Source organism: Genypterus blacodes, unplaced genomic scaffold (genome assembly GCF_046128005.1).
Source record: "Genypterus blacodes isolate CSIRO-AG114 ecotype Tasmania unplaced genomic scaffold, CSIRO-AGI_Gbla_v1 ptg000157l_1, whole genome shotgun sequence".
NCBI classification, from domain to species: Eukaryota; Metazoa; Chordata; class Actinopteri; order Ophidiiformes; family Ophidiidae; genus Genypterus; species Genypterus blacodes.
The window spans coordinates 525,987-541,371 of NW_027466958.1; the positions used below are offsets into that span (position 1 = coordinate 525,987).

General features: G+C 40.9%; 2 protein-coding genes across 3 annotated transcripts; both read right to left on the bottom strand.

The window, feature by feature from the left end:
• Window positions 1-4,984: 4,984 nt before the first annotated feature.
• LOC143013601 (uncharacterized) lies at window positions 4,985-8,680 on the bottom strand. The gene is made up of 3 exons (XM_076167283.1): window positions 8,489-8,680; window positions 7,970-8,089; window positions 4,985-7,222 (listed from the first exon to the last, which is right to left on the bottom strand). Exons 2-3 carry the CDS (start codon window positions 8,070-8,072, stop codon window positions 5,349-5,351), a joined length of 1,977 nt encoding a protein of 658 aa, XP_076023398.1. The 5' UTR covers window positions 8,073-8,089; window positions 8,489-8,680; the 3' UTR covers window positions 4,985-5,348.
• An 833-nt stretch (window positions 8,681-9,513) lies between these two features.
• LOC143013602 (uncharacterized) lies at window positions 9,514-13,806 on the bottom strand. Of its 2 annotated transcripts, none has more exons than XM_076167285.1 (3): window positions 13,534-13,806; window positions 12,745-12,852; window positions 9,514-12,342 (listed from the first exon to the last, which is right to left on the bottom strand). In XM_076167285.1, exons 2-3 carry the CDS (start codon window positions 12,845-12,847, stop codon window positions 10,583-10,585), a joined length of 1,863 nt encoding a protein of 620 aa, XP_076023400.1. In that variant the 5' UTR covers window positions 12,848-12,852; window positions 13,534-13,806; the 3' UTR covers window positions 9,514-10,582. The 2 variants fall into 2 exon arrangements, with proteins under 2 accessions (XP_076023400.1, XP_076023399.1); XM_076167284.1 differs by having other exon boundaries at window positions 12,745-12,864.
• Window positions 13,807-15,385: the final 1,579 nt, after the last annotated feature.

Genomic DNA, 15,385 nt, shown 5'->3' on the forward strand with positions numbered 1-15,385 from the left:
CGTCGGAGCTCCATCGCTGTGGTTTGAAGATCTGCTCGCTGGGAACGCAGGCTCAGTATTTGGCAGGAAGAGTAACCCCATTCTCCCGACACCACGAGGCATTTTTTTAGCAAATCCCTCGCTGAGTGTGCCCACGTGACGTACGCTGTCCATGTTTATACTTTATGGCGGCTCAACACCAGGAAGAAAAAACGCGAACTGTGTGCGTGTGTACATGTCTGTATGAGAGAATCTACGACTACTATACTATAATAATAAATTAAAATGATCGACCCGGAAGTCTGCAAAAATCTCATTGATTTATTATTACAGTTCTGCCTTTGTCCACAAAATGGGACTACTGGGGTGTGTGATAGAGTGAGACCGAGATTGAGTAATTCAAGTTACTCTTGAGATGGAGATAAAACACATCTGTGCCAGGAAGGATCCTATGGAGGACTAAAAGTGCCAAAATTAAATAAATAAATACGCCATTAAATAATTAATTAAATGTGTCATTAATTAATTAAATGTGTCATTAAATGTGTCATTAATTAATTAAATGTGTCATTAAATGTGAAATAATTGATTAAATAAAACAAGTCATACAATTTAAAAAAAATATTTAATTATTTCAGTGCACATTGATTATTTCATAGTTCGGTGTTACAGCGAACCATGAATTAATTTTATCTGTCAAATTTACCCGTCAAAGTTAGAGGGCGGGTTCTTACACCTGATTGGTTACCCTGCACATCAAGTCAAGGCAAATCGATTCCAGATAATAGATTGATGCAAAGCTTTAATAAATGCTTTACATGCTCGGGGTCAGCAGGTCCTGCTTCCACATACTGTGCAAGGTCTAAAATATCTCTCACCAACTCTCTAGAGAGTTCACGGAGATCCTCCATCAACACAGCCGCCATGTTTAGAAAAACTTCTTCTACTTTCTGTTTCAAGGCAGACCAAAGCAGTGGATTAGACTAGATTCGCGTTAGCCCCGCCCACCGACTTTGATGGGCGAGGTTGACGGATAAAATTAATTCATTGTTCGCTGTAACGCCGAACTATGAAATAATTAAATGTGCACTGAAATAATTAAATGTTTTTTTTTTTTAATTTTATGACTTGTTTTATTTAATCAATTATTTCACATGTAATGACACATTTAATTAATTATTGACACATTTAATTAATTAATGACACTTTTAATTAATTATTTAATGGCGTATTTATTTATTTAATTTTTGCACTTTTAGTCCTCCATAGGATCCAGACACCATATTTTTGAATTAAATGGAACAAGGATATGTGATTCACAAGTGAAAAAGGAAAACAGTGAGAAAGCCCAGCCAGTTGTGATGACATGACACAAAAATAACTCTGGAGTATTTGAGCTTTCTATCTTATATTTGTTGCCATATCCTTCTATTCCTACAAATAACAATTAAAACAATTAACAATTAAAACAAAAGATTCTTATAAATAATCATGAATGAAATGGCTCAGCAACATTTTCCATCTGTCTGGTGTGGATTCTCATGTGGACCTTCAGCTCTCCATTTTGTTTGAAATTCTTACCACAAACTGAGTAACTAAATGGCTTCTCTCCTGTGTGGATTTTTTTGTGGCGATGCATATTTGAAACATTAGTGAAGGTTTTACCACAAACTGAGCAACTAAATAGCCTTTCTCCTGTGTGGATTCTCATGTGGGCCTTCAGGCCTGTATAATGAGTGAAGTTTGTACAACAAACTGAGCAACTAAATGGCTTCTCTCCTGTGTGGATTTTTATGTGGCGATGCATATTTGAAACATTAGTGAAGGTTTTACCACAAACTGAGCAACTAAATAGCCTCTCTCCTGTATGGATTCTCATGTGACTCGTCAGGTGTCTATTTTTTGCGAAATTTTTACCACAAACGGAGCAACTAAATGGCTTCTCTCCAGTGTGGATTCTCATGTGTCTCTTCAGGCGTCCATTTTTTGTGAAATTACAACCACAAATTGAGCATTTAATTGGCTTCATCATTTTGACTAATTGGTTACCATCATTAAGCTGTGAGGACTGAAGGTTGGCTTCATTTTCTCTCTTCTCAGACTGTTCCGGATCATGGAGCTGGTCTACCTCCTGACTGATCCCTAGTGTCTCCTGTTCTTCTTTAATATGTGGATGCTCTGGGATGCTTGATGGAGGCTCAGTGTCTGTGTTCTCATCATCTTGACTTTGATGAAGCTGTGGGGACTGAACTTTGGCCTCATCATCTTCACTCTTCACAGACTCTTTCAGACCATGAAGCTGCTCAACCTCCTGACCGATCCACAGTTCCTCCTGTTCCTCTTTAATATGTGGCTGCTCTGCGATGCTGGATGGAGGCTCAGTCTCTTTGTTCTCATCACCTTGACTTTGATGAAGCTGTGAGGACTGAACTTTCTCTTCATCGACTTCACTCTTCACAGACATGTTCAGACCATGATGCTGGTCTACCTCCTGACTGATCCATTGTGCCTCCTGTTCCTCTTTAATATGTGGGTGCTCTGGACCCTCCTGGTCCAGACTGGGGGCCCATGTTTGCTGCACAAACAGTAGCTGGACTTCTGGAGGCAATACTGAAACAAACAAATACATGAGGTTAAATGGGCCCAAGCTTGTAGAGGTACAATAGTTGAGAGAGGTCAAGGTTCAGTATAGGACAAACCTATCACGTGAAACCGAACTTCCGGATTGAGAGCTTGGAACAATCGTATTCGTAGTCTGGTGTCCTGCTGCATCTGGGACAATTCTTCTTCTAAAGCTTCCATCGCTTCTAGTAGGAGCCCTGAAACATAATCAACATGATTAATGGCAATATGAGAGAGAGAGAGAGAGAGAGAGAGAGAGAGAGAGAGAGAGAGAGAAATCAACAATCAAAGAGCCTGTGCCTCTGTTTAAAGAACACTTTTGTCATAAAGGGACTCTAGTGGAATCTTGCGTTGCGATGATGTGAAGATGAAGGGAGGATCTCCGCTGACACTGTCTTTGCTTGTATAATAAGGTTTATTACACGAAGTTCAGCATCAAGACAAGCACCATGGAACGCTTGTGAGAGACTCTGCAGCTGGGATGAGTCTCTCCCGAACTCTGACTTTCTGACGTATTTATACAGTTGCTTCTGTGGGAGGCAGTAGTCGAGTGGGTAGAACCGGAGGGTTGCCGGTTCGAGTCCCTGTCGAGGTGCCCCTGAGCAAGGCACCGAACCCTCAATTGCTCCCCCCTCTGCGAAGGGTGGTAATATAATGTAATGTAAGTCGCTTTGGATAAAAGCGTCTGCCAAATGATCGTTATGTATGTATGTATGTTCTCACTGAAGAAAAGACCTGTTCGGTGGATATTGACAAACACCTGAGACCACTGTTAACACTACGTGGTCATCCTGAGGGAGTAACAGTTTATTCCTAGTGGCCTTTATTTCGTATGTAAACTTTACCTTACCCTTAACATGAACATATACCTTGAGACTGTTAACTGTATGTGTGCGGTTTAAGCCCAAGGCTTAAACCGTTGACCAACACTTTCTGGGCTATTTACATTCCTGGGAGGCAGTGGCTCAGTGGGTAGTGCTTCTGCTTGGAAACCGGAGGGTCGCCAGTTCGGGCCCCTGCCGAGGTGCCCCTGAGCAAGGCACCGGACCCTCAATTGCTCCCCCCTCTGCGAAGGGTGGTAATGTAATGTAAGTCGCTTTGGATAAAAGCGTCTGCCAAATGATCGTAATGTAATGTAATGTAATTACTTGTCCGGTTTAGACTGGCTTGAGGTCCACTTTTCATTTATCCGTTGTCAGATGTAAGGCCTTCCATAGTAGAATGAATATACGTTCTTATTGAGATGCTGGATCACAGCAAATTACATTACACGACATTCTGTGCGGTCTCTAGTATGACATTGTACAACATGATAAGGAAAGAAAAGTGCACAATATGCACCTATGACTTGAAAGAAGCCATTATTGTCAATATTTGAGAATCTCCACATACCAAAACCTCTAGATGATGCAATATCCTGTTTACTGTTATTTCTTCTCCACTTCATAATAAAAGTCCCATGATTAGAGTTGTGTCTCTCTGACATTGGGGAACAACAAATTGCTGGAAAAACGTTTTTTAATTATCTCGACATTTAAAAACTATTGGTACTTCTTACGTTTATATGAACGTTTTCAAACACAAAATCATGCCATATCCTTTTATCTAGAATCTATTATTATTATTAAAACACCGATTTTTATAGTTAATGAAGATATATAAAGTTGGATAAAAAGTCATAAATACAGCTAAGCTAGATATAATTATTATTATTATTATAATAATTTAGTGCTCATAGTTGATAGCGTGACTTGTTTCGCATTTTGTTCCAATATTCCTGCACGTTTTTAGTTTGTATCTCTAGCAGCTCCGCTCTCATTGGTAGCTGGACACAATATAATGAACTGTCGAGAGGAAATATCTGTAATAGTTACAATATAGTAGATCACATTTGAACAGTGTGGCGGCGAGTAGGTTGAGAATGTTTAAAGCAGCATAGCGTGGAAATACAATGAAGCATACAACACACACACACACACACACACACACACACACGCTGCAGAGAGTGTTGTTTAGAGAATAAGTGTGTAAGTAAAAGCTTTCAGATACCTGCTGATGAGAGGACGAGTCTGGCTCAGAGAGGAGTCGGAGGAACACAAACACCACGAGTCCTTTTAAAGTTTCTGAATTCACGCACGACGTGATTCAGTTCTCTCAACGACACTGATGCACTGAGATGGGCTCAGCAAATCCCTCGCTGAGTGTGCCCACGTGACGTACGCTGTATCTGTTTATTCTTTATGGCGGCTCAACACCAGGAAGAAACTGTGTGTGTATGTATAAATGTCTGTGTGAGAGAATCTACTACTGCTATACCTTTATAAATTAAAATGATCGACCCGGAAGTCTTCAAAAATCTCATTGATTTATTATTACAGTTCTGCCTTTGTCCGCAAAATGGAACTACTGGGGTGTGTGTGATAGATTGAGACTCAGATTGAGTAGTAATTCAAGTTACTGTTGAGATGGAGATAAAACACACGTGTGCCTGGAAGGATCCAGACACCATATTTACCATTTCAATTAAATGGAACAAGGATATGTGATACACAAGTGAAAAAGGAAAACAGTGGGAAAGCCTAGCCAGTTATGATGACATGACACAAAAAATAACTCTGGAGTACTTGAGCTTTCTAACTTATATTTGCTGCCACATCCTTCTATTCCTACACATTTAATTCACATACATTTTGTTGTGTATGTTTTATAGTGTTAACAAGGTTAAAACGAATGAGTTTTATAAATAATCATGAATGAAATTGCTCATCAACATTTTCCATCTGTCTGGTGTGGGTTCTCATGTGAGCCTTCAGGGTTCCCTTTTGAGTGAAGTTTTTACCACAAACTGAGCACCTAAAGGGCTTCTCTCCAGTGTGGATTCTCATGTGGACCTTCAAGTCTCCATTTTGAGAGAAATTCTTACCACAAACTGAGCAACTAAATGGCTTTTCACCTGTGTGGATTCTCATGTGGTCCTTCAAAGTTCTATTTCGAGTGAAGTTGGTACCACAAACTGAGCAACAAAACGGTGTTATTCCTGTGTGAGTTCTCATGTGGACCTTCAGGTCTCCATTTTGGGTGAAGTTTGCATCACAAACTGCGCAAGTAAACAACTTCACTCCTGTGTGGGTTCTCATGTGGTCGTTCAGGCCTCCATTTTGAGTGAAGTCTTTGCCACAAACTGAGCAACTAAATGGCTTCTCACCTGTGTGGATTCTCATGTGGGCCTTCATGTTTCCCTTTTGAGTGAAGTTTTTGCCACAGACTGAGCAACTAAATGGCTTCACGCCTGTGTGGATTCTCATGTGGTCCTTCAAGGCTACATTTCGAGTGAAGTTTGTGCCACAAACTGAGCAACTAAAAGGCTTCTCTCCTTTGTGGGCTCTCAAATGGACAATCAGGTCTCCATTTCGAATGAAGTTTGTACCACAAATTGAGCAACTAAATGGCTTCTCACCTGTGTGACTCCGCATGTGGACCTTCAGGTCTCCACTTCGAGTGAAGTTTTTATCACAAACTGAGCAACTAAATGGCTTCTCTCCTGTGTGGGTTCTCATATGGACCTTCATTGCACTATTGCGAGTGAAGTTTTTACCACAAACTGAGCAAATAAATGACTGCTCTCCTGTGTGGGTTCTTATGTGGACCTTCAGGGCTCCATTTCGAGAGAAATTGATACCACAAACTGAGCAACTAAATGGCTTCTCTCCTGTGTGGATTCTCATGTGGGCCTTCAGGGCTCCATTTTGAGTGAAGTTTTTACCACAAACGGAACAAAAAAAAGGTTTTTCTCCTGTGTGTATTCTCATATGTAACTTCAGGTATCCATGTTGAATGAAGCCTTTACCACAGACAGAGCAACTAATTGACTTCTCTCCTGTGTGGCTTCTCATGTGGCCCTTCAGGACTCCATGTTGAGTGAAGCTTTTACCACAAAGTGAGCAACTGTATGGCTTTTCCCCTGTGTGGATTCTCATGTGGACCTTTAGGTTTCCAGCTTCAGTGAAGTTTTTACGACAAACTGTGCAACTATGTGACTTTTCTCCTGTGTGGCTTTTCTTGTGGACCTTCAGGGCTCTATTCTGTGTGAAGTCTTTACCACAAATTGAGCAACAGAATGACTTTTCTCTTGTGCGGTGTCTCATGTCTCCATTCTGAGTTGGGATGCTGGATGGAGGCTCAGTCTGTGTGTTTTCATCACCTTGAGCACAATGGGCTGTGTTCTCATCACCTTGACTTTGATTAAGCAGTGAGGGCTGAGCTTTTTCTTCATCATTTTCAGTCTTCACAAGCATGTTCAGACCACCAAGCTGGTCTACCTCCTGACTGATCCATTGTGCTTCCTGTTCCTCTTTAATATGTGGGTGCTCTGGGTTGCTGGATGGAGGCTCAGTGTCTGTGTTCTCATCCCCTTGACTTTGATGAAGCTGTGAGTACTGAACTTTTTCTTCATTGTCTTCATTCTTCACAGACATGTTCAGCCCATCAAGCTGGTCTACCTCCTGACTGATCCATTGTGCCTCCTGTTCCTCTTTAATATGTGGGTGCTCTGGACCCTCCTGGTCCAGACTGGGGGCCCACTTTTGCTGCACAAACAGTTGCTGGACTTCTGGAGGCAATACTGAAACAGACAAATACATGAGGTTATATGGCTTGTAGAGGTACAATAGTTGAGAGAAGTCATGATTCAGTATTGGACCAAGGTTATAGGGTCATGGTGTCAGTTTGATAAGGTGTATGCTTCATACCATTGACTGATACCAAGTATAGTAATGTGATTCAGTATTGATATGGTACCATTTAAAAATATGACATCTAACAAGTCACTAGACGTTAACAACCATTTAGCGTTAAAGTTTATTGCCTGAAAATAAAGGTAGCCTCTTACAGATTAGATCATTTCTTTTAAAGTTATGTAATATAGAACAATGATAAGCAAACACGTTCATTAACATTTCCCAAAATATATTGCCCACACAAGCTTTAGAGACATACACTATAAAATTAATTAAATAGGCAAGCGAACCAGAACTATTTAAATTATCTAATGGGTGATACTTCTTGTAAGAATGGAAATATTTACGGTTTTATTCATTTTTTAACTGTTTTATCTATTGTACATAAATCTACCCTCTGACCAAGCAACACTACAACTCAATCATTCAGTTAAACATAATGCTATCAAATTCACTTTCAGGCCTTCCCTTTGCTTGTCTGCTGTTGGATCATCCAGCACATTTTTCTCTCTCTTGTGTGTGTGTGTGTGTGTGTGTGTGTGTGTGTGTGTGTGTGTGTGTGTGTGTGTGTGTTTGAGTGTGTGTGTCAGCTGTATTTATTTCTCAGTAATGAATAGGAAAAAAGGACAAACCTATTCTGTGTAACCGAACTTCCGGGTTGAGAGCGTGGAACAGTTGTTTTCGTAGTTTGGTGTCCTGCTGCATCTGGGACAATTCTTCTTCTATAGCTTCCATCTCTTCTAGTAGGTGCCCTGAAACATAATCAAATGTATGGCAATATATGGGAGACAGAAAGAGAGAGAGAGAGAGAGAGAGAGAGAGAGAGAGAGAGAGAGAGAGAGAGAGAGAGAGAGAGAGAGAGAGAGCTAAAACAGGAGTGTTTCATCAGGAGTCATTTCTGATTGGATTAAAGTCCCGTGGGGGTGAGGACATCTCACAACAAAAACAAATGGCACATGGAGTCTTCACAGCGACGCTGATTTGGGGGGGGGAGGGAGAGAGAGAAAGCGAGAGAATGTTTAAAGCGGAATATCTTCACTGAAACACTGGAGGTTCAATGAAGCATTACAAGCCACAACACACGCCCACGCACGCTGCAGTGAGTGTTGTTTAGTGGTAAATAAGAGTGGTAAGTAAAAGCTTTCAGATACCTGCTGATGAGGGGACGAGTCTGGCTCAGAGGGGAGGCGGAGGATCACAAACACCACGAGTCGACGGAGCTTTTCATGAGTTTGAATTCACGCACGATGTGACTCTCAACAACACTGAAGCAGTAAAATGGGTTCAATCCGCTCTCATCGGGACGCGGAGCGCCATCGCTGCGATACGTGCTCCATGAGAACGAAGGCTCAGTATTTGGCAGGAAGAAGAACCCCACTCATCCGAACTCGCCAGTCTTTTTCTCGTAAAGTTCACGTCACTATTGCTACCCGATTTGGAACCGGAAACCTGATCCGAACCGCGCATGCACTTCGCATTTAGGAACGCGTCCGGTCTCCATTTTTCTGTTACACTAAAAAAAAATTACGACACAACTTTCACTTGTTCAACTGTTGTCTAACAAATATGTAATTTGCCCTCTTTCATCTTTTACATGAATATTTCCTGAGAAATTAACCAGAGCTCTCTAAGAAAATGAGGAAAAACTCAATGTATAAGGGACAAAGGAAGAAACCTCAGGAGAGGCATTCCCAAGGGAGATCCCCTCTCCACCAATGGCTGAGTGATTATACTAAGGTACAGAAAAGGCATGCAAGGCAGTAAACACAAACAGTCCTGCATTAGGAAAGAACATGCAAGAGGGAGAGAGACAGGGGGAGAAAAAGACAGAGAGGGGGAGAGAGAGAATGATTTAAGCAGGGTGCACTGCAGTCCGATGAGTGAGTCTCTTCCCTGGAGCAGCAGGTCAGTTGCCCTGTGTTGCTCTTTAATGAATCCTGCTGTCTGGAAACACTCCGATCACCACATTTGCCAATGAAGACCTCAGTGAGGGGTCTGCTTTACCTGCTGGCTTACTACTACACCCTGCATCTACATATCCAAGGTGTGTGGCAACCCTCCTCTCTGTTGTTTATACAGAACCATAACAGGACGCCATCCATGAGGGAGATGCTTCCTTGAAAAGAGCCATGGCAGGACAGATATGATTGATTATGATTTTATTGATGATTTTATTTTATTAATTTATTTAATGTTGTGTGTTTTTAATTTAATTTAATTTCTTTGCACAGTTGTTGTTTTATATGCTTTATATGTTGATCACACCAATAACCAGAAGAAAATTCCTTTTCAGTGTAAACTTAATTGGCAATAAAAGCTATTCTGATTCTGATTGATAAGTAGTGCTGTTCAAGGATAGCAGGCTGTTGTTTAAAAAGAGTTTCTGTGCCTGGGTACTTTGGGTAACATTGAGCTTATGAGGGTGCAGGGGAGACTTGTCTCTGTATTAGAGAATGGAGAATCTCTTGTACCACAAGTGTCCCTTTGCAGTGGGCTTCAGTAGTTTTCAATGTTAATGATGAATGAATTAGCTTTGCAAACATGTTACCAGTGTTCAGAGGAACTGCATTACTTTATTTTGTTCTTGTAACTACATGTCAGGGAATCTTTTTCAATGTTCAACACAGTGGATAATGAAACAATACCACATAACTGCGTTATAGCCATTATTACTCCAAGGATTATTTATGTTGCAATGCTTAAGTAAAACTTTTGATCCTTGTTGTTATTTTGAGAAGTTTAATTATCTTACTGCAAAGGCAAATACTTTCACTTGGTTTGATAAAGTAATATACTTAAACACTTATTTGTCACTGGGTCACAACTATGAGGCTTCTCTCCTGTGTGGATTCTCATGTGGAGCTTCAATTCTTCATTTTGAGTGAAGGTTCCAGAATAATCATCCATTATCTTCTGTGCTCATGCTGTCCTTCAGTCTCATCCAACTCATGTACTCACAGTCGTGTTCCATCACATATTTACACTTTCTATCTGATATCTGCTTGTTTCCTTCTGTTTCTACACATTCAGTTGATACACATTTGGTTACATATGTCTTACAGTGTTTACACAAGCTTATTGCAAAGTTAAAACAAATGTGGATTTAACATCTGTCAGACTGACTGTGATGATTAATGGGCAAACGTGATTATAAAAATCAGTACAAACTCTAACATAAGTGAACACAATGTGCAAAATTATGATTGTACAAGTAAAATTATTGTTAGTCATGAATAAAATGGTCATCAGCATTTTGCTGTAAACTTCACTCCTGTGTGGATTCTCATGTGGGCCTTCAGGGTTCCATTTTGAGTGAAGTGTGTACCACAAACTGAGCAACTAAATGGCTTCTCTCCTGTGTGGATTCTCATGTGCTTCTTCAGATTTGCATAATCAGTGAATGTTTTACAACAAACTGAGCAACTAAATGGCTTCTCTCCTGTGTGGATTCTCATGTGGACCTTCAGGGTTCCATTTCGAGAGAAATTCTTACAACAAACTGAGCAACTAAATGGCTTCTCTCCTGTATGGATCCTCATGTGATGTTTCAGAGTTTTATTATTAGCGAACGTTTTACAACAACCTGAGCAACTAAATGGCTTCTCTCCTGTATGGATCCTCATGTGATGTTTCAGATATGTATAATCAGCGAATGTTTTACAACAAACTGAGCAATTAAATGGCTTCTCTCCTGTGTGGATTCTCATATGGGCCTTCAGGTTTCCATTTTGAGAGAAATTCTTGCCACAAACTGAGCAACTAAATGGCTTGTCTCCTGTATGGATCCTCATGTGATGTTTCAGAGTTTTAGTATCAGTGAAAGTTTTAGAACAAACTGAGCAACTAAATGGCTTCACTCCTGTGTGGTTTGTCATGTGGTCCTTCAGGGTTCCATTTTGAGTGAAGCTTTTACCACAAACTGAGCAACTAAATGGCTTTTCACCTGTGTGGTTTCTCATGTGGACCTTCAGGGCTCCATTTTGAGTGAAGATTTTACCACAAACTGAGCAACTAAATGGCTTCTCTCCCGTGTGGATTCTCATGTGCTTCTTCAGGGTTCCATTATCAGTGAAGTTTGAACCACAAACTGAGCAACTAAATGGCTTCTCTCCTGTGTGGATTCTCATGTGTCCCTTCAAGTTTCCATTTCGAGTGAAGTTTCTACCACAAACTGAGCAACTATATGGCTTCTCTCCCGTGTGGATTCTCATGTGGACCTTCAGGGCTCCATTTTGAGAGAAATTCATGCCACAAACTGAGCAACTTAATGGCTTCTCTCCTGTATGGATCCTCGTGTGATGTTTCAGAGTGTTATTATCAGTGAATGTTTTACAACAAACTGAGCAACTTAATAGCTTCACTCCTGTGTGGTTTCTCATGTGTCTCTTCAGGCGTCCATTTTGTCTGAAATTTTTACCACAAATTGAGCATTTAATTGGCTTCATCATTTTGACTAATTGGTTACCATCATTAAGCTGTGAGGACTGAAGGTTGGCTTCATTTTCTCTCTTCTCAGACTGTTTGCGATCATGGAGCTGGTCTACCTCCTGACTGATCCCTAGTGTCTCCTGTTCTTCTTTAATATGTGGATGCTCAGTGTCTGTGTTCTCATCATCTTGACTTTGATGAAGCTGTGGGGACTGAACTTTGGCCTCATCATCTTCACTCTTCACAGACTCTTTCAGACCATGAAGCTGCTCAACCTCCTGACCGATCCACAGTTCCTCTTGTTCCTCTTTAATATGTGGCTGCTCTGGGATGCTAGATGGAGGCTCAGTCTCTGTGTCCTTATCCCCTTGACTTTGATGAAGCTGTGAGGACTGAACTTTCTCTTCATCATCTTCACTCTTCACAAACATGTTCAGACCATGACGCTGGTCTACCTCCTGACTGATCCACAGTGCCTCCTGTTCCTCTTTAACATGTGGGTGCTCTGGACCCTCCTGGTCCAGACTGGGGGCCCATATTTGCTGCACAAAGTGTTGCTGGAGTTCTGGAGGCAATACTGAAACAGACAAATACATGAGGTTAAATGGGCCCAAGCTTGTAGAGGTACAATAGTTGAAAGAGGTCATGATTCAGTATGGGGTCAAGGTTACAGGGTCATGGTTTCAGTTTGATAACGTGTATGCTTGGGTTCTCACAACACCAAACTGTTTACTACAACACTGATACTTAGTGTATATACTGTAGTTTAGTATTACACCTTTTCTGCACTGCCCCCCCTTTTGAAGATAAGAATAAATTTGCACTATTTTGTGTTATCAAATTCACTTTGAGGCCGTTCTTTTACTTGTCTGATATCAGTTTGCAAGAAAAGCAGCATAGTGAAGAGGCTGCGGTCCTAGGTCTGGCGTTCCCACCATCATCCAGCAGGAATCAGAAAAATCAGAAAAAATAAACAAACCTATTCTGTGTAACCGAACTTCCGGGTTGAGAGTGTTGAACAATCGTTTTTGTAGTCTGGTGTCCTGCTGCATCTGGGACAATTCTTCTTCGAAAGCTTCCATCTCTTCTAGTAGGAGCCCTGAAACATAATCAACAAGATTAATGGCAAAAAATGGGAGAAAGAGAGAGAGAGAGAGAAAAAGAGGGAGGGAGGGAGAGGGAGATAGAGAGATGGAAATCGGCAATCTAAGAGCCTGTGCCTCTAAAGTTTCTAATGTTTAAAGAAAGTTTTTAAAGTGACATTCTGTGCAGTCTCTAGTTCAGGGGTCGCCAACACGTCGCTCGGAGCAACCAGTCGCTCGCAAAGCCTTTCCGAGTCGCTCGCCGAAAGGTTCAAAGAAAACGTACATTTGACAACACAAAAAGTAATCAGTAAAGCTGAAATAATATCTAAATTATCTAAAATAATAATAAGTAAATTAGAGGGTTTAATTTAGTGCTCATAGTTGATAGCGTGACTTGTTTCGCATTTTGTTTCTATATTCCTGCACATGCTTTTAGTTTGTATCTCTAGTAGCTCCGCTCGCATTGGTAGCTGGACGGAATAGGATGAACTGTCGAGAGGAAATATCTGTAATAGTGACAATATAATACATCACATCTGAACAGTGTGGCGGCGAGTAGGTGGAGAATGTTTAAAGCGGAATTTCTTCACTGAAACACTGGATGAAGCTGTGAGGACTGAACTTTCACTTCATTGTCTTCACTCTTCACAGACATGTTCATGTAAGTAAAAGCTTTCAGATACCTGCTGATATGAGGATGAGTTTGGCTCAGAGAGGAGTCGGAGGAACACAAACACCACGAGTCCACGGAGCTTTTCAAGAGTTTGAATTCACGCAGGACGTGATTCAGTTCTCTCAACGACACTGAAGCACTAAGATTATAATAATATGATAATTAAGGTTTAATTAGCTCTCATCGGGCCGCGGAGCTCCATCGCGGTAATACGGGCTCAGTGGAAACGAAGGCTCAGTATTTGACAGGAAAAAGAACCCCACTCTTCCGAAGTTGCGAAGCATTTTTTCGTAAACATCACGTGTCCCTGTCGCTACCCGATCTGTAACCGGAAACCTGATTTGGAAAGCGTCCGCGTCCACACTTCTCTATGTAATTGATTGATGAATAACCACATTAAGCAATGAAACCAGAGCACATCGAAACGTAGATTAACACCTTAAGACATAATTTAAATGAATTTGTGTGGAGGTTTGTTGACCTGGACTTTTCTTATTTAATTGTTGTTGTTTTTTTGTTGTTTTTTACCTTTGACGTGTGGTCATTTGTTATTAGAAGCATGGGCATTCTCTATTTTTCTAAATGTATTTCATATTAAGCTACAATCATTAACCTGGACGTCTCCAAAATTCTCTACGATTTATCTTTACAGTTTTGCCTTTGTCCACAAGATGAGGCTACTGAGCTGTGTGATAGATTGAGACGGTAATTCAAGTTACTGCTGAGCTGGAGGGAACCACAGAGGGTACGAGGGTTCCTCTCATTCTGTTCTTTCATATTTTCCAAAAGAGAGTCCAAAGAAATGTGTCCAAAGCTGCTTCTTTTTACAACTCTGTGAGGTCGACATAACTAGAAAACACAATACTGCACTACCTCCCTCTGGTGGTCATGATAGAGTCATAGAGATAAAACCTGAACTGTCCGTCACACCTGAGCACCTGTAGTCAATGATGAAGTAAATTACCAAGCGGTATGAGTGATTGACTCTTTGAGTCGCTGTCCACCCCTCTTCCCCTTGTTGTGTTCTTTTGAAATGTGCTTCGTTCAGGTTTTCAAGTCACTTCATCCTATTTGTAGAACTCACTGTGGATTAAACTAAACTCAAGACACGAGTTTCATGTTCAACATTGTGATCTTCAGCGACGACTGTCAGTGTGCAGTCACAAGTCATGCTAACAACACATTTCGGTCACTAATAATCACGTAATGAGGAGTGCTTTGCTGGTGCTTTGATTCACCGACAGGTTTGGGTCTGCCTATTGAGCAAAGGAAAGAATGCTGTTGTTAGAAACATCCAACCCCACCTGTCCTTCAACAAATAGGTGTGTTTCGGCCTAATCAAAGTGTATTTGTAAATACTACATCACCATTTGATCTTCACTTCCTTCAAGTTTCAATGGAAATCTGTCAACAACTTCTTGAGAAACCAGAACATAACCCTCCTGCCAGATTTATTAAAGAGGTTATCAACACTACACAATCTTAGAAGAAGAAACTAGCTACACTGAAGCTACTTCAAGGGGCAATATGAGATGTAGCAACTGATTTACTCTCAAAGCAAAAAACCACACACTCTCGCTTTGGTGATAGACAGCAAAAGATCAAAGGCACAGCAATGAATAATTTGAGAAGAAGTTTCCCTGCAGATTTCTGTAAGTGTACCGACTGAGCAGGAGCACAGGGTTTATGAGAAATATCCACATCAAAGAGAACAATAGATTGATCTTCTCATTGGTGTGAGGCTGGAGGAGCAGCATGCTGTGAATGGTGCAAATTCAGACCAGAGCAAACTGAAGGTCTGATGCTGTGTTCAGGTGATGTGGGAAATTGGTAAATACCGCATTTACAACTTTGCAAACTGT

Excerpts from the sequence above, each read along its gene's own strand:
- LOC143013601 (XM_076167283.1), bottom strand. The coding sequence starts at position 8,072 with ATGGAAGCTATAGAAGAAGAATTGTCCCAGATGCAGCAGGACACCAAA. Across the intron at positions 7,223-7,969 it reads AGTTCGGTTACACAGAATAG|TATTGCCTCCAGAAGTCCAG; the intron begins GTTTGTCCTTTT and ends TGTCTGTTTCAG.
- LOC143013602 (XM_076167285.1), bottom strand. The coding sequence starts at position 12,847 with ATGGAAGCTTTCGAAGAAGAATTGTCCCAGATGCAGCAGGACACCAGA. Across the intron at positions 12,343-12,744 it reads AGTTCGGTTACACAGAATAG|TATTGCCTCCAGAACTCCAG; the intron begins GTTTGTTTATTT and ends TGTCTGTTTCAG.